The following is a 21,347-nucleotide window of genomic DNA, read 5'->3' as shown; positions in this document are numbered from 1 at the left end:
GCAATCTGCCTTGAAGCTTGTTAATCTTCAGGATTTTTTCCATTCTGTTCAAATTCCATTTGCCAGTGATGCTTGTTAATGGATTGCATCCAAATTGTCTTTGGCCATATTTTCTCCACATCACAATTTCTTGCATTTTTTTATCCATTGATTGTGAAAATTGAATAACTTTGTGAAATATTTTAATGTGATACGATAGAGTATCATGAATGCATTTAGAGAGGTGCATACTGCAGTGAAGGGGTGTTTGACCAGATGGGGTGGGGAGTGCATAGAAATGTAAAGATTTAACTAGCGATATAGGACCAAACACAGCGCTGTCATTTTTAGTTTGTTGCACACAAGCCAAATGGCATATCATCTCGGACATGGAGACAAAATTAAAATTATTTTCTTGAAATGTTGAAGATGTTTTGATTTGGAAAAGCATTACTGATATACCCTACACACCGTTGAGTGAAGAAATCCAGAAAACTGCCAGAGATATCAGTGTGAGCAACCACGTCTCTCCCAGAAAGGAGAGGGAGAGATGTTGAGTCCTTGAAAGAGAGGCTCTGAGAGGAAGAGAGAAAGGGTGTTTTTAACCACTCCTCTCCTCTCCTTCGGGGAGGAGAGGGAAAGGGATTGGATTCAGAAAAAGGATTCTGAGAGACTTGAGCTGTAGCCAGCAAATCAAACAGTTGAACTGGCCAAGCACACCTCTGCCTGGAGGCCCTTGAGAGCCTGATGTGATGATGTTAACTAGATTGCGTTAACGGGATTTGTGATTTTTATTTGATCTGGTCAGACATTGTGCACTGCTTGTAATCAGTCGCCTTAGATTAGACAGTATCAGTTGTGAACTGAAGAAAATAATAGTTTATTATTATTTATAAACCAGAGTTCTGTTTGTTTGAGGCGAGGGCTCTTCATTTGCAGCAAGCTTACCAGACCAGCAAAGGGACCAAGAAACCCAGAGATGATATAAGAAACCTGGAGACTGCACAGGACAAGAAACGATTGGATTAAGAAACGAAATGCCCCATCATGGGACACAACATGCAAAGATGATAATTAGGCCACCTAGTGATGGGACTCATTCAAAAACTCCTGCCATATTAAATTAGCTTCAAATCAGAAATTACTAATTAGAAAGAAACTTTAAATTCTGTTGAAATATGAAAGTAGTTTCAAATGTTTGTACAATAAAGAAAAGTATTAAAATATAAATGGTCTTATCATTTGAAGAAAATATAAATTTGATACAAATTTTACTAACACAAAATTGTAAAGATTTGTTTAAATTGATACAATTTTATTATTTGATACTCTTAAAACATGTAGAAAAGAAACATGTTAGACATTGTATGCCTCATAAAACTGTAAAAATCCCAAGAGTTTTTTTTTTCTTTCCTTTTTATAGGGAATAACTGGACATGAGATTTGCCATTATTTTTGGGATTTGAGTGTGCGAATGGATTGGGAAGGTAAGTTGTTTAGAAAATGATTATCCAATAATTATCTCGATAAATCAAATTTGATAAAATGGGTGAACTCAAATGGTCTTAAGATTGTCAAACATTTAAAACATTATTATTGAAATATTTTCAATATTGACACAATTAAAAGTTAAATTCATTAAAATCATTAAATTACACAACCTCATTTCTTCAAATCAAAATAAATTTTACAAATTATAAAATTTATATCTAATTCATAAAATAAAAATTACTTTGAATGTCACAAGTATGTGATCATTCACAAAAGTTAATTATTGAATAAAACCAAATAAGATGTATTAGCTTTAACTTATTTTTAGTTTTTGATAAAATGTTTTTGCATTAATTACAAATAATAATTACAATAAGTTTTTTATATCTTTCTCAAAGCAATTTTCTTTATGAACTAAAAGTAATATTTTTAAATTGCATTCATAAATTAAGTAAATGACAATTTTTTTATGTAAACTGTGATGAAAATCTAAAACTATTGTTTTCCAGGTACATTGGAAAGCAGTCGTTGTATTGAATGGCTGTCTGAAGACACTTTCATCAGTCATAACGTCATTAAACGTGTCTGGCCTGCTTCACAGAGGGATGCTGTATTTTGGTCGCATATCCGTCATGTGATTAATGAGGATGAAGAAGCACCAGATACTTGGATTGTTGTCAATTACTCAACAGATCATCCTACTGTTCCTGTAAGTAACCCCCCTCTTTTTTTTGTTTTTATAGAATGCCTGTTCCTATTGAACAAAAATTCTTTCGTATTAAATAAAGTTATTTAAATAAATTAAATCCGCATCAAATGACGGTGTTAGAGAAGTAATTGTGGTATTTCTATTAAGCTGCAAAATAAGGCTTAAATCTAATACATTTTTGACATTTTTTTACACAAATTTTTTAATGATCTGATAAATACTAATCATCGTGCATCATTAAATTACAATCATGTTTATTATTAATTATGTTTATTATTATGTTAATTATTAATTATGTTTATTGTTAATTATGTTATGTTTATTAATTATGTTAATTATGTTATGTTTATTAATTATGTTTATTATTATGTTAATTATGTTTATTATTAATAGCTTAATCATGAAAATATTTTATTTAATATTGAATTTAGTGAACACTTTTGTTCTTAAATGTAACTGCTTTTATTTTTAGATTGGTAAATATGTGCGTGTGAAAATGAATGTTTCTCTTGCGTGTCAAACCATAATTCAACCACCTGATGAGGAAGGAGAAATTACGAGAGATGATATCACCTGTAAAATCAGCTACACTGCAAATGGTAATTTTGTTTTCTGTTTGGATTTAACTTTCCACATTAAAAGCTTTTGAAATTTTAAGCAGGAAGCACTTAGTTCCAAGAGAAAAGATATTAGGAAAGAATTAAAGTTTAGAAGGAACTTCAAATAAATATATATATATAACATCAGTAGTAATGCTTACTGAACATGAAAACGTTTTGGATATTTCAAGGTAGTTCTACTAAGATACTCTTTTAAAACCCAAATATAATAATATAATATTTAAAACCCAAAACACATAAAGTCCTAAAAATGCTACCATTTTGTTCAGAAATGAATATCCTTTCACATACTTTAATAAATAATGAATATCCTTTCACATACTTTAATAAATAATGAATATCCTTTCACATACTTTAATAAATAATAATGAATATCCTTTCACATACTTTAATACATAATAATGAATATCCTTTCACATACTTTAATAAATAATAATGAATGTCCTTTCACATACTTTAATAAATAATGAATATCCTTTCACATACTTTAATAAATATAAATGAATATCCTTTCACATACTTTAATAAATAATGAATATCCTTTCACATACTTTAATAAATAATAATGAATATCCTTTCACATACTTTAATAAATATAAATGAATATCCTTTCACATACTTTAATAAATATAAATGAATATCCTTTCACATACTTTAATAAATAATAATGAATATCCTTTCACATACTTTAATAAATAATAATGAATATCCTTTCACATACTTTAATAAATATAAATGAATATCCTTTCACATACTTTAATAAATATAAATGAATATCCTTTCACATACTTTAATAAATAATAATGAATATCCTTTCACATACTTTAATAAATAATAATGAATATCCTTTCACATACTTTAATAAATATAAATGAATATCCTTTCACATACTTTAATAAATATAAATGAATATCCTTTCACATACTTTAATAAATATAAATGAATATCCTTTCACATACTTTAATAAATATAAATGAATATCCTTTCACATACTTTAATAAATAATAATGAATATCCTTTCACATACTTTAATAAATAATAATGAATATCCTTTCACATACTTTAATAAATATAAATGAATATCCTTTCACATACTTTAATAAATATAAATGAATATCCTTTCACATACTTTAATAAATATAAATGAATATCCTTTCACATACTTTAATAAATATAAATGAATATCCTTTCACATACTTTAATAAATAATAATGAATATCCTTTCACATACTTTAATAAATAATAATGAATATCCTTTCACATACTTTAATAAATATAAATGAATATCCTTTCACATACTTTAATAAATATAAATGAATATCCTTTCACATACTTTAATAAATATAAATGAATATCCTTTCACATACTTTAATAAATAATAATGAATATCCTTTCACATACTTTAATAAATAATAATGAATATCCTTTCACATACTTTAATAAATAATAATGAATATCCTTTCACATACTTTAATAAATAATAATGAATATCCTTTCACATACTTTAATAAATAATAATGAATATCCTTTCACATACTTTAATAAATAATAATGAATATCCTTTCACATACTTTAATAAATAATAATGAATATCCTTTCACATACTTTAATAAATAATAATGAATATCCTTTCACATACTTTAATAAATATAAATGAATATCCTTTCACATACTTTAATAAATATAAATGAATATCCTTTCACATACTTTAATAAATATAAATGAATATCCTTTCACATACTTTAATAAATAATAATGAATATCCTTTCACATACTTTAATAAATAATAATGAATATCCTTTCACATACTTTAATAAATAATAATGAATATCCTTTCACATACTTTAATAAATAATAATGAATATCCTTTCACATACTTTAATAAATAATAATGAATATCCTTTCACATACTTTAATAAATAATAATGAATATCCTTTCACATACTTTAATAAATAATAATGAATATCCTTTCACATACTTTAATAAATATAAATGAATATCCTTTCACATACTTTAATAAATATAAATGAATATCCTTTCACATACTTTAATAAATATAAATGAATATCCTTTCACATACTTTAATAAATAATAATGAATATCCTTTCACATACTTTAATAAATATAAATGAATATCCTTTCACATACTTTAATAAATATAAATGAATATCCTTTCACATACTTTAATAAATAATAATGAATATCCTTTCACATACTTTAATAAATAATAATGAATATCCTTTCACATACTTTAATAAATAATAATGAATATCCTTTCACATACTTTAATAAATATAAATGAATATCCTTTCACATACTTTAATAAATATAAATGAATATCCTTTCACATACTTTAATAAATATAAATGAATATCCTTTCACATACTTTAATAAATATAAATGAATATCCTTTCACATACTTTAATAAATAATAATGAATATCCTTTCACATACTTTAATAAATAATAATGAATATCCTTTCACATACTTTAATAAATATAAATGAATATCCTTTCACATACTTTAATAAATATAAATGAATATCCTTTCACATACTTTAATAAATATAAATGAATATCCTTTCACATACTTTAATAAATAATAATGAATATCCTTTCACATACTTTAATAAATATAAATGAATATCCTTTCACATACTTTAATAAATATAAATGAATATCCTTTCACATACTTTAATAAATATAAATGAATATCCTTTCACATACTTTAATAAATATAAATGAATATCCTTTCACATACTTTAATAAATATAAATGAATATCCTTTCACATACTTTAATAAATAATAATGAATATCCTTTCACATACTTTAATAAATATAAATGAATATCCTTTCACATACTTTAATAAATAATAATGAATATCCTTTCACATACTTTAATAAATATAAATGAATATCCTTTCACATACTTTAATAAATATAAATGAATATCCTTTCACATACTTTAATAAATATAAATGAATATCCTTTCACATACTTTAATAAATATAAATGAATATCCTTTCACATACTTTAATAAATAATAATGAATATCCTTTCACATACTTTAATAAATAATAATGAATATCCTTTCACATACTTTAATAAATATAAATGAATATCCTTTCACATACTTTAATAAATATAAATGAATATCCTTTCACATACTTTAATAAATATAAATGAATATCCTTTCACATACTTTAATAAATAATAATGAATATCCTTTCACATACTTTAATAAATAATAATGAATATCCTTTCACATACTTTAATAAATAATAATGAATATCCTTTCACATACTTTAATAAATATAAATGAATATCCTTTCACATACTTTAATAAATATAAATGAATATCCTTTCACATACTTTAATAAATATAAATGAATATCCTTTCACATACTTTAATAAATAATAATGAATATCCTTTCACATACTTTAATAAATAATAATGAATATCCTTTCACATACTTTAATAAATAATAATGAATATCCTTTCACATACTTTAATAAATAATAATGAATATCCTTTCACATACTTTAATAAATAATAATGAATATCCTTTCACATACTTTAATAAATATAAATGAATATCCTTTCACATACTTTAATAAATAAATAATGAATATCCTTTCACATACTTTAATAAATAATAATGAATATCCTTTCACATACTTTAATAAATATAAATGAATATCCTTTCACATACTTTAATAAATAAATAATGAATATCCTTTCACATACTTTAATAAATATAAATGAATATCCTTTCACATACTTTAATAAATATAAATGAATATCCTTTCACATACTTTAATAAATATAAATGAATATCCTTTCACATACTTTAATAAATATAAATGAATATCCTTTCACATACTTTAATAAATATAAATGAATATCCTTTCACATACTTTAATAAATAATAATGAATATCCTTTCACATACTTTAATAAATAATAATGAATATCCTTTCACATACTTTAATAAATAATAATGAATATCCTTTCACATACTTTAATAAATAATAATGAATATCCTTTCACATACTTTAATAAATAATAATGAATATCCTTTCACATACTTTAATAAATATAAATGAATATCCTTTCACATACTTTAATAAATATAAATGAATATCCTTTCACATACTTTAATAAATATAAATGAATATCCTTTCACATACTTTAATAAATAATAATGAATATCCTTTCACATACTTTAATAAATATAAATGAATATCCTTTCACATACTTTAATAAATATAAATGAATATCCTTTCACATACTTTAATAAATAATAATGAATATCCTTTCACATACTTTAATAAATATAAATGAATATCCTTTCACATACTTTAATAAATAATAATGAATATCCTTTCACATACTTTAATAAATATAAATGAATATCCTTTCACATACTTTAATAAATATAAATGAATATCCTTTCACATACTTTAATAAATATAAATGAATATCCTTTCACATACTTTAATAAATATAAATGAATATCCTTTCACATACTTTAATAAATAATAATGAATATCCTTTCACATACTTTAATAAATAATAATGAATATCCTTTCACATACTTTAATAAATAATAATGAATATCCTTTCACATACTTTAATAAATATAAATGAATATCCTTTCACATACTTTAATAAATATAAATGAATATCCTTTCACATACTTTAATAAATATAAATGAATATCCTTTCACATACTTTAATAAATAATAATGAATATCCTTTCACATACTTTAATAAATAATAATGAATATCCTTTCACATACTTTAATAAATAATAATGAATATCCTTTCACATACTTTAATAAATAATAATGAATATCCTTTCACATACTTTAATAAATAATAATGAATATCCTTTCACATACTTTAATAAATATAAATGAATATCCTTTCACATACTTTAATAAATAATAATGAATATCCTTTCACATACTTTAATAAATAATAATGAATATTCTTTCACATACTTTAATAAATAATAATGAATATCCTTTCACATACTTTAATAAATAATGAATATCCTTTCACATACTTTAATAAATAATAATGAATATCCTTTCACATACTTTAATAAATAATAATGAATATCCTTTCACATACTTTAATAAATAATAATGAATATCCTTTCACATACTTTAATAAATAATAATGAATATCCTTTCACATACTTTAATAAATAATAATGAATATCCTTTCACATACTTTAATAAATAATAATGAATATCCTTTCACATACTTAAATAAATAATAATGAATATCCTTTCACATACTTTAATAAATAATAATGAATATCCTTTCACATACTTTAATAAATAATAATGAATATCCTTTCACATACTTTAATAAATAATAATGAATATCCTTTCACATACTTTAATAAATAATAATGAATATCCTTTCACATACTTTAATAAATAATAATGAATATCCTTTCACATACTTTAATAAATAATAATGAATATCCTTTCACATACTTTAATAAATAATAATGAATATCCTTTCACATACTTTAATAAATAATAATGAATATCCTTTCACATACTTTAATAAATAATGAATATCCTTTCACATACTTTAATAAATAATAATGAATATCCTTTCACATACTTTAATAAATATAAATGAATATCATTTCACATACTTTAATAAATAATGATGAATATCCTTTCACATACTTTAATAAATAATAATGAATATTCTTTCACATACTTTAATAAATATAAATGAATATCCTTTCACATACTTTAATAAATGATGAATATCCTTTCACATACTTTAATAAATAATAATGAATATCCTTTCACATACTTTAATAAATAATAATGAATATCCTTTCACATACTTTAATAAATAATAATGAATATCCTTTCACATACTTTAATAAATATAAATGAATATCCTTTCACATACTTTAATAAATATAAATGAATATCCTTTCACATACTTTAATAAATATAAATGAATATCCTTTCACATACTTTAATAAATATAAATGAATATCCTTTCACATACTTTAATAAATATAAATGAATATCCTTTCACATACTTTAATAAATATAAATGAATATCCTTTCACATACTTTTATAAATATAAATGAATATCCTTTCACATACTTTAATAAATAATAATGAATATCCTTTCACATACTTTAATAAATATAAATGAATATCCTTTCACATACTTTAATAAATAAATAATGAATGTCCTTTCACATACTTTAATAAATAATAATGAATATCCTTTCACATACTTTAATAAATAATAATGAATATCCTTTCACATACTTTAATAAATAATAATGAATATCCTTTCACATACTTTAAGAAATAATGATGAATATCCTTTCACATACTTTAATAAATAATAATGAATATCCTTTCACATACTTTAATAAATATAAATGAATATCCTTTCACATACTTTAATAAATATAAATGAATATCCTTTCACATACTTTAATAAATATAAATGAATATCCTTTCACATACTTTAATAAATATAAATGAATATCCTTTCACATACTTTAATAAATATAAATGAATATCCTTTCACATACTTTAATAAATAATAATGAATATCCTTTCACATACTTTAATAAATATAAATGAATATCCTTTCACATACTTTAATAAATAAATAATGAATGTCCTTTCACATACTTTAATAAATATAAATGAATATCCTTTCACATACTTTAATAAATAAATAATGAATGTCCTTTCACATACTTTAATAAATAATAATGAATATCCTTTCACATACTTTAATAAATAATAATGAATATCCTTTCACATACTTTAAGAAATAATGATGAATATCCTTTCACATACTTTAATAAATAATAATGAATATCCTTTCACATACTTTAATAAATATAAATGAATATCCTTTCACATACTTTAATAAATATAAATGAATATCCTTTCACATACTTTAATAAATATAAATGAATATCCTTTCACTTACTTTAATAAATATAAATGAATATCCTTTCACATACTTTTATAAATATAAATGAATATCCTTTCACATACTTTAATAAATAATAATGAATATCCTTTCACATACTTTAATAAATATAAATGAATATCCTTTCACATACTTTAATAAATAAATAATGAATGTCCTTTCACATACTTTAATAAATATAAATGAATGTCCTTTCACATACTTTAATAAATAATAATGAATATCCTTTCACATACTTTAATAAAAAATAATGAATATCCTTTCACATACTTTAATAAATAATAATGAATATCCTTTCACATACTTTAATAAATAATAATGAATATCCTTTCACATACTTTAATAAATAAATAATGAATGTCCTTTCACATACTTTAATAAATATAAATGAATGTCCTTTCACATACTTTAATAAATAATAATGAATATCCTTTCACATACTTTAATAAATAATAATGAATATCCTTTCACATACTTTAATAAATAATAATGAATGTCCTTTCACATACTTTAATAAATATAAATGAATATCCTTTCACATACTTTAATAAATAAATAATGAATGTCCTTTCACATACTTTAATAAATAATAATGAATATCCTTTCACATACTTTAATAAATAAATAATGAATGTCCTTTCACATACTTTAATAAATATAAATGAATGTCCTTTCACATACTTTAATAAATAATAATGAATGTCCTTTCACATACTTTAATAAATATAAATGAATATCCTTTCACATACTTTAATAAATAATAATGAATATCCTTTCACATACTTTAATAAATAAATAATGAATGTCCTTTCACATACTTTAATAAATATAAATGAATGTCCTTTCACATACTTTAATAAATAATAATGAATATCCTTTCACATACTTTAATAAATAATAATGAATGTCCTTTCACATACTTTAATAAATATAAATGAATATCCTTTCACATACTTTAATAAATAATAATGAATATCCTTTCACATACTTTAATAAATAATAATGAATATCCTTTCACATACTTTAATAAATATAAATGAATATCCTTTCACATACTTTAATAAATAAATAATGAATGTCCTTTCACATACTTTAATAAATATAAATGAATATCCTTTCACATACTTTAATAAATAATAATGAATATCCTTTCACATACTTTAATAAATAATAATGAATATCCTTTCACATACTTTAATAAATATAAATGAATATCCTTTCACATACTTTAATAAATAATAATGAATATCCTTTCACATACTTTAATAAATAATAATGAATGTCCTTTCACATACTTTAATAAATATAAATGAATATCCTTTCACATACTTTAATAAATAATAATGAATATCCTTTCACATACTTTAATAAATAATAATGAATATCCTTTCACATACTTTAATAAATAATAATGAATATCCTTTCACATACTTTAATAAATATAAATGAATATCCTTTCACATACTTTAATAAATAAATAATGAATGTCCTTTCACATACTTTAATAAATATAAATGAATGTCCTTTCACATACTTTAATAAATAATAATGAATATCCTTTCACATACTTTAATAAATAAATAATGAATGTCCTTTCACATACTTTAATAAATAAATAATGAATATCCTTTCACATACTTTAATAAATAATAATGAATGTCCTTTCACATACTTTAATAAATAATAATGAATATCCTTTCACATACTTTAATAAATAAATAATGAATGTCCTTTCACATACTTTAATAAATAATAATGAATATCCTTTCACATACTTTAATGAATAATAATGAATATCCTTTCACATACTTTAATAAATAATAATGAATATCCTTTCACATACTTTAATAAATAATAATGAATATCCTTTCACATACTTTAATAAATAATAATGAATATCCTTTCACATACTTTAATAAATAAATAATGAATGTCCTTTCACATACTTTAATAAATATAAATGAATATCCTTTCACATACTTTAATAAATAATAATGAATATCCTTTCACATACTTTAATAAATAATAATGAATGTCCTTTCACATACTTTAATAAATATAAATGAATATCCTTTCACATACTTTAATAAATAATAATGAATATCCTTTCACATACTTTAATAAATAATAATGAATATCCTTTCACATACTTTAATAAATATAAATGAATATCCTTTCACATACTTTAATAAATAAATAATGAATGTCCTTTCACATACTTTAATAAATATAAATGAATGTCCTTTCACATACTTTAATAAATAATAATGAATATCCTTTCACATACTTTAATAAATAAATAATGAATGTCCTTTCACATACTTTAATAAATAAATAATGAATATCCTTTCACATACTTTAATAAATAATAATGAATGTCCTTTCACATACTTTAATAAATAATAATGAATATCCTTTCACATACTTTAATAAATAAATAATGAATGTCCTTTCACATACTTTAATAAATAATAATGAATATCCTTTCACATACTTTAATGAATAATAATGAATATCCTTTCACATACTTTAATAAATAATAATGTACATGATGTATTTGAAGTGTTTGTCGGAAATTAATGATAAAACTGGTAACGCTACGAAATTGCCGTTTGCATGATTTTCTTTTTTTTCTTACCTTTGCATAATAACTTGGTACCACTCACGTATGAGGAATAATCTCACTTATTATCGAAGTATGAAATAAATTGATCCATTCATTTTGTTTGTTGTCTTAAGAATAAAATCTCAACATATGTCTCTAACATTTTTCATAATATTTTCACACTCCAACTAATAAGTAGAATGTTTTTTTTATGCGATTAATTAATAATTTTATGTTGATTTCTTATTTGGTACCCACAGTCTTTAAGTTAAGATTTAAAATTATAACCCGTTTTCTGCAAAAGTAAGCAATTTGAAAGTAGTGCTCATAATTATAAGTCGGCAGTTAAAGCAGCCGCTGTCGGCTGTATAATTTGGAAATAGCGTGTTTTGTAAACTACTATTTTGAAAAACCCTAAAAAAAAACAAACTTTTTTGCTGTAAATTAATGTGGTTTGTGATTCTTTTTAAATTTCCTTCAAGAAATATTGGTTTTCAAATATACTTGCAAACTTTAATTGTAACAGACTTTATAGCTGCCAACCAAAATAAAAAAAGTAAATAAGATTCTACTCTTTTAGGTGATTATGTGTGAATACCCTAAAAAACTTAGTAGATAAAAAAGAAAAAAAATGACAACAAAAATAATTACATACCATTATTAAGATGTTTTAAGCAATTTCAATTTGGATTATTGTAGAAACCCATGTAATATGTGCATATATTTTTGCAAACGTAAAAATACACTTCGTGTGTGGAGGGGAGGGGTGATCTCTAGATTTTAGTTTTACTGGTAGTTTAAAATAAATGTTTTATCATTGGTGCCAGCAATGGTAAATTAAGTCGGCGAAAAACAAAGTAAAAAAAAAAAAAGAATCATTTTTTGTATCGGAAAATAGGCACAAATTTTTCCAATTCCAATGTTGATTCCAATACTTCAAACAGTTCTGATTTTCTTAATTCAATGAAATTAATCATCCCAACACTATATATAAACAAAATGACCAATCTCTCAAAATTGAAACAAAACCAAATCAAGATCACATATCTTAAACAAAAACAAATTTAATGTCAGATGAAGCCTTATCCTTATTAAATGATGATAAAATGTAGTTAACTCTTAGCAAATATGATAAATAAATATTATAGTAGGAATAAAAATAAACTAGAATATAATTTGATCAATCCACTTCATAATAGGAGTGTAAGAACACAGATTGGCAAAGTATTCTTAAGTTATAGATAAATATTTTCCCCAAAACAATAATCTATCAGAAATTATTAATAGGAATAGCATTAAACTTAGCTATTGTTGCATAGAAAACATCCCGTCAATATAAAGAAAACTAATATAAAAAACAATTATATTAACAGTATTAATGCTAATAATAATAGTATTCATATCAATTTATATAATTGTAAAAAAAAATAATTGTCAATTAATAAACAAATACTTAATAGTTAACGTTATTTATAAAGTATAAACAGTAAATATTTCAAACCACCCTAGAGGAGCTGATAATCACCTTTTAATGTCCTGGATATCATGATAAAATCTTGACACCTCTAAAGATATTATCCCTGCTATAGTATTAAAGAAGTGCACTGCTTAGTTGACCTCTATTCTCTCCAAGCTCTACATAGACACATGTCTTGCTGAATTTTGCTTCTTATAACTGGAAAATTGTTTGTCATACAAGTTTTCAAGAACTCTGAAAGAATTTACCTGCTTAATTATTTACCTATCTTCACTAAAAAAATTTTAATCTTTAATCAATCTCATGATAGTACACCAGTTTAAAAAAGCTAAACTTCTTTCTGACAAACAATATGAATTTAGACAATCTCGTTCTACTGCAGATATGAGATATCCACATCTGAAAAATAATGTGATGACAATTTAAGATGCAAGGAAAGAATTGGAGTTTAAAGATGAGTGATCTACGACTCTGATATAAATGTAGATAAATACAAATTTGATAAAATTTACAAATTTAATATTTATTTTATCTTTTAAATAAAGATTCTAAGCCCAAAAAGATTCACCTAAAGATGGTCAGAGTTTACATAGGTTGAAACATTGTAATTTAACAGCCATGATGATAGTTTGACTAGTCCAAATTGTCTGTACTCATCTCAACAATTCTTAAGCATTAGTTAGTTATGGTAGTTCATCCATGTGGATGACGTCTTCCTCATTTTTTCTTTTCTTTATTGACTCTGTGACTCCGTTGATGACTGTGAAGCCTGATTCGTGATATCAACACTGTTTTGCACAAGAAGACAGGATTTGGGTTTTGATGGTGAGTGGCCGCTGCTCGTTGGTGTCTCAGTGTGAGACGCTCTGTAACTGCTCACTCATGCTCATACTGCTATCACATGTTCTAAGTGTTTCTGTCTCTGTCCACTACCAAAGTCTCCAAAAGATTGAAGGAGATATTGCAGCACTTGACGGTGAGCTTGATGCATTTTATGTAACGTTTCTTTGAGCAGCTGACGTTTCGTTGGCCGTGAGTGAGCTGATTGAATTGAAGAGAACTCTTCACAGTAGTCTGAGGGCATCCTGATGACTTTGCCCATCTATCAGAACTGACGACGGATAAAGAGTGGCTCTAGAGGGGCAACTCCAGCTCTCCTGTGAATCTCTGAATGGGACACCTTGTGCCACTAATGGAGGATGAGGATCTGCTGTAGTCGTCTGATGTGTAATGACTCCAGCAGCTTGATGTGATGGCGATACGAAACCCATGCCTGACATGGTAACACAAGCACGCATGCCAGTGTGAAACTACTGGAGGACCGACAAAAAAGTAAGAGGGTAACCAAACTTCTGGAGAATTCTGAAGTGTATGTAGATATGAAATAGATATTCCACTACAATAATTCATACAAATTTAAAATTTTTGCTTCCCTTATCAGACAGCAATCGAAGCAGTAGTAAAAGTTTGAACCATAGACATTTGATATTGATGTTTTTATCTTTCAGATGTTAACATACTGGTAATATTGATACTTTCCACATACAGAAACAAAATGTAGTTAAGAAAAAAGTTTTATATAAAAACAGAAACTAAGTGAAACTAAAAGAAAATCCGAAACCAGCACACTACTCAGAAAACTGAATGCAACTGAAATTTTCATTTTTTTTATTTATATTAAGAAATCATTAATATTTTAAAGGTATTTATGCGTATAATGGATCTGACTTAATACTATTTTGTAATTTACCTAAGACAGAAACAAAATAGAGCCATATTGTAGGTTAATCTGAAGATGGAATTTATCAGTGCAAACCTCGAGATTCCACTGTTAACGAAGTGAGTGTCCAATTATTCACCAAAGGAAAAAAAGTAATCACTATCTTACCTAGGCTCATTACAACCCTCTGACACCAGTCTTTATTAAGGATATTAAGAATGTCTATTTACTTTCATGTGCATGTGTAAATAAATAAAAAAAAAAGGTGGATTTTTGTATATTTTATGTAAAAAAAAAAACAAAAAAAAAAACAAACAATTTTGTCTTATTTGATTGTTTCTTTTTCCCTTTTCAGTAAATCCCGGTGGTTGGGCGCCAGCTTCTGTCCTTCGTGCCGTCTACAAGAGAGAATATCCCAAATTTTTGAAACGTTTTACCTCATATGTGAAAGAAGTTACGGCTGATAAAGCAATTTTGCTTTAATCTACCATGTATCTATATTATGTGTGTGAAAGAGAAAGAGTGAGTGAGTGTATGTGTATATAAGTATATGGCACAGTGCAAGGAAAAGAGAATTCATGATAAGACGTTAAACTAAAGGTATGAAGGGCTAACGTGCATACACACACACATAAAAAACAGTGTAATTTCTCTCTGATGGAAGTTCTTGGCTGCTAGATTGCTTTTCACTTCTTTTTTACTCAATTCATTTTTAAATATTTATGTCCCTTAAATATTTCCACAATTTAATTATGAATAATGGATTTAATGTTTTAGCTGGTCATATACGCACACATTTGACTGGTAACATTTTCTTTTTTTTTTTCTTTTTTTACTTAGAATAACATCTGTTGTTAATAACAAAAGAATATTTATTTTTTTTATCTATTTTTTCTTATTCAAAAAAATAATTTGCATATATAATTTTTTTTTTTGTAATTCACAGGCCAAACTTTTAAATTATGTCAAAAGTACATAATGGCTGCTGTGATGATAATGATTCAACTTTAAAGAAAATTATTTTTTTTTCAACTAAAGAAATTCATAAAAGGCTTTCTTTTCTAATTTGATTTTTCTAATACAAAATAAATCAGTTTTATTTACTTTTTAAATGTTTTGTAATCCTGATTTGAGTTTTCCAATTCCTGCATTTTCCCATCTTCCAAAATGTTTAACTCTTCATGGAAATCTTTCTAAATGTTCACACACTTTCTATTTGCTTTCATTTTTATGGTGATATTTTCATAAAGGAAGAATATAAAAATAATATTTTGCTAGAAATAATGAACATTAATCGGAAGAAAAACCAAACATTGTGTTTAAATTCCATGAAACAAAAACATGGCTGCTTTTGTTAAAATCTCAGTATTTATTTACATCAGAGCAAAGTCTTTTTCAATAATATGAACCTATTAATTTTATTTTTAATTACATTGGATTTTTTTCCATCTCTATTTTTATATTTATTTCTATGTCTTCTTCAATGACTTGATAAATCCGATTGCCATTTAAAATTTCCAGCCAATTTCTAAAAGCATTTTATTCAACCATATTTTGTGCATCAGGTTATTTTGCCTCTGAGCACAGTGCATCTATTGCTTGATAGTTTAAAAGAAATTCTTTTTATAATAGTTTTAGAGGAAGAATAAATATTATGATCTCAACAGAATTTTTTTTATTTCTTTGTTCATGAAGTTTCATTCTTTATGAAGTTTCATTCTTTATGAAGTTTCATTCTTTATGAAGTTTCATTCTTTATGAAGTTTCATTCTTTATGAAGTTTCATTCTTTATGAAGTTTCATTTTTTTATGAAGTTTCATTCTATATGAAGTTTCATTCTATATGAAGTTTCATTCTATATGAAGTTTCATTCTATATGAAGTTTCATTCTATATGAAGTTTCATTTTTTATGAAGTTTCATTTTTTATGAAGTTTAAGTCTATATGAAGTTTCAGTCTATATGAAGTTTCAGTCTTTATGAAGTTTCATTTTTTATGAAGTTTAAGTCTATATGAAGTTTCAGTCTATATGAAGAAACATGAAAAGTTCAATTCAGTTATTTTGAGAAATTCAATTTGTTTTTGTGGCCAAAACTTGTCAAATTTTGGGTGTATTTTTCTATTTGTCAAATTTTGGGTGTATTTTTCTCTTTATTGGCTGATAACTTTTCTTTCTTTTCCATGATACTGAAATTTACTTTAAACTGATATATTGAATAAATAAAGGAATTGATTTGATTTGTCCTTTTTATCTTTATTATTTTTTAGGAATTCTCACACTAATTATTATCAGTGACCTCTTGCTGGAAAATGCAAAAGGTTTTCTCTATAATCTGACTGAAGTTTCTACAGATTGACAGCATTTTCTGCTTTTTGATTAATGTTGCAAATTGCTTTATAACTACTGTTTATCATTGGATTCTCACTAAAAATGGCTATTGACTCTCTGGAATTTGATTGATAACATACTTTTTCAGGATTCCAGAATGTGCTGTGTCCTTCCGGTGGAGGTCTGGATGGTACCTTTTCTCCTTGGTCTTTCCATCTTCTCAGACCCAAATAACCATTTTTAGTTGGTAACATTTTTTTTTTTTTTATTACTTTATAAGGCAACAAGCTGTCAGATTATGGGATGTTTTTATTTGATTTTATAGTCTAATAATGTTTAATTTAATAATAGTCTAATAATATAAGTTTACTCGAATTTTTGGAATGTATACCCCTCCCCTCTCCTTTAATGACTCTCTCGAGCCAATTTTACTTTTTGTAACTTTGGTATTTCATCTTACCAGTTTTTATTGTTATGCTGACATTCTATCAAATGAACAAAATTGGCTTCAGAAATTGTTTTCAAATTCAAAATTTTATTAAGGAAAATAAATTTGTTTAGTTTTCATTTTAAGTCTCTTGCATCATACTTTTCCACACATATACACGCGGATTGCTTGGCAAACTTTATATTTAGCCTGCATCAGGCTCAACTCGAATATTACTGCAGCCAAGAAAGTCATGTGAATTGTCTGTTCTGTTTTCTCTTTTTGATGCGTTTCTCATTACTAATGTCTTCTTCCATTCTTTGTACATAAAACTGACGTCTTTCTAACTTTTTTCCACCTTTTAAGCTCACAACTCTGATAAAATATTCTTCTTTGACGTTCAACCACCAGATTGTCAAAGACACTTTACAAATTTGTGATTTCTAAGATATGTTAGCCCTGACCTTAAGTTTTCTGCTCTCCTATAACACTAGACATTGTTTCAGCTTCTCCTCTTCACTATTTTCAAACGAACACAATAAATTTGTTTCCCAGATTTTACTTTTTACCTTTTTATTTGCTGGGAAATGAATTTCTTGCCTGCAAATTTGAATATGTAACATATCTCAGAATAAATGGGATCATGCCAACTATCTTTTCCTCACAATGTCCAACATTTTGAGTGTTTACTCTTTATTTGAGCCAAGGATGTGGATCACTGCTATTGGTTGGAATGAAGAAAATGTTACTTCTCTGCCACATAACTATCGTTATTATTATTATCACTTGCACTGTTTCACTCCCAACGGTGGCTGTGATAATTCCTCCTATCTTAAAGGATGTCGTTAATCTAAAGCAACAAATGTATATTTTTTGGTGAACAAAAATGCTGTAAGTTTCTTGAAATATAAACATTCTAAAAATTTGATCTGTTTCTTGTTTTCATTAAAATTTATTTTATTTGGAAAATTTGAGAAAAAGACGTTTGATTTACTATGATCTTTTTTGCTCCCTTCCCTCTCCAAATATACCAGCATTTTGATATAATCATACAATCATGAAACTACTATGGCTAATTCGTGTTATCCTCTCTACCTTTTTGCCTGGCTGCTGTAAACATACTCGTGTCCAGTTGAGGAATTGGACAACAACCATTAAGGAAAACTTGTCTGAAACCTCAGGTGGCTGACTTTCAATAATGAAATCAAAATTGATTGTATTCTCATGCGACTTTGCTCGTGGAGCACCATGATTTGAGATTTGATGCAGATTAGGGAAGAATCCAATTTGACCCAACTAGAGTGAATACCACTGAAACAACATTGTTATTGACTGATGGCCATCTAATAAAGCCTTCATCAGATGATGGGTCTCTTTATGTGGGGAATGGTGCAAGTATGGTTTTGGGGGTAAAGTATCTTACTGTAGTGATATTGGACTTGTGTGTAATAAAATAAGAAAATTTTCCACATAAGATTAGAGTAAGCAGAACAGAAGAAAATTTTACTTAAAAATTGAAAGATTACTATTGAGGTGACATCTCAGGAAGATATAGCAATGAAGAGATGTAACAGAGCGGTGCACTCTGATGGTAACACATAGCACGGATAAGAAAATCAGCAACAGCCATATGATAGCTGGCTAGCGAAAATATTAGCAACAGCAGCCATCTTAGCACATATGCAAATTAAGCAAGTGTGCACGCGCTAATGTCATAGGAAGAAGGAGAGAAAAAGAAAAAAGGACAGCATGTGATTGAAGAAGAGAAGCAAGTTGTATGCCTGGGAAGATGGATGTGTGAAGTTGAGGGTGAGAAAGTGCTGACTAGGGCCATGTGAAGTGGCGATGAGAGATTTTTAAAAAGCACATGTTATATGACAGAACATTGTAAAACACGTGTGTGCGAAAACACTTTTGAAAGATAATGAAATGCCTAATCTTGGAAGAACTTTGAACTTAAAAAAATGCTGAGACAGATTTTTATTTCTTTCCTTTTGTTTGTTTCTGCGACAGTACTAGACGTGTGGATCTGAGAGATTTGCAATGTAAACTCCACAATTAAAGTCTTTCTCATTTGCAGGTGAGCTGATTAAGTTCAAATGCCTTTTTATAAAGCGCCGTCTTTATTCAACCTTCTAGTGGGTGAGAAAAAGCTTATGTTATAATTTAACACCGCTAGAAAAGAATATAACATTAAAAAAATATTGTGCATGTGTTATTTTGTCAGCATTTTTCTGTTTTTTGTTCCATTATTGTAACTATCCAGAAAAGGAACAAGACTGGTGCTATCATCACAGCAGGATAAGAGAGTGAACAGCTTTATCTGCTTCTGTGTCCACTTGCGATTATCACAGAGATGTCACTATCCATTGAGTTGACTACTTGTAAATAAAGTAAAGAGCTGTTTTCTGTCAAAGGTGGCCTAATAATTTGCGACATCAAACATATAGATGATTTATTCGTGCCATGTTACAGAACTGTTAATGTTAATTTTTTCTGTTGAAGCTATTCCAATTATTTTCAAATATGTTGGAGTGTAACAAGGAAACAAGCTTTAATCTATGTTTTATCACATAATTATTTGTTGAGGTAAACATAAAGTTTGCATTTTGGAGACGGAAGTGTTTTTTCGAGATAAGTGACTTCTATATTAATCATACTTTGTATTTTTAGATTCAAATATTAATAACTACATTTTATTTCAGTATTTAATTTATGTATTTCTGTTTTATTAAATGCTAGCTTTTTTCTCTCGTCCATAAATGTTTTTTTATCTACCAAGTTTATTGCAAAAATAGATTAGGTAATTGTATTCATGTTTAGTTTGTGAGAGGGGAATCTATCACCATACTTTTCCTTAAACACGTCCGTGGGACTTTTATTAAGTAGAATACTTAATAATTTTTTTATTTTTTATTATTTTTTTTTTAATGGAGAGTAGAACCTTGGATTAACCACTAAGGAGGCTGTTCTATCAGC

At 25.2% G+C, this 21,347-nt stretch overlaps 1 protein-coding gene across 4 annotated transcripts in view; it reads left to right on the top strand.

The window, feature by feature from the left end:
* Window positions 1-17,275, top strand: part of LOC145249645 (ceramide transfer protein-like) — a 123,378-nt gene extending 106,103 nt beyond the window's left edge. For all 4 annotated transcript variants that reach the window (XM_080111409.1, XM_080111411.1, XM_080111410.1 and 1 more), the window contains 4 exons: window positions 1,403-1,466; window positions 1,980-2,179; window positions 2,652-2,778; window positions 15,967-17,275. In XM_080111409.1, coding sequence (XP_079967535.1) covers window positions 1,403-1,466; window positions 1,980-2,179; window positions 2,652-2,778; window positions 15,967-16,094 — 519 coding nt within the window. In that variant the 3' untranslated portion in view covers window positions 16,095-17,275. The remainder of the gene's footprint in view (window positions 1-1,402; window positions 1,467-1,979; window positions 2,180-2,651; window positions 2,779-15,966) is intronic.
* Window positions 17,276-21,347: the final 4,072 nt, after the last annotated feature.

The sequence above is a fragment of the Euprymna scolopes genome, chromosome 28 (assembly GCF_053919585.1).
Source record: "Euprymna scolopes isolate OS-2025 chromosome 28, ASM5391958v1, whole genome shotgun sequence".
Taxonomy (NCBI): Eukaryota; Metazoa; Mollusca; class Cephalopoda; order Sepiida; family Sepiolidae; genus Euprymna; species Euprymna scolopes.
Note: the sequence above shows the minus strand (reverse complement) of the source record. Positions and strands in the feature narration are given on the sequence as shown.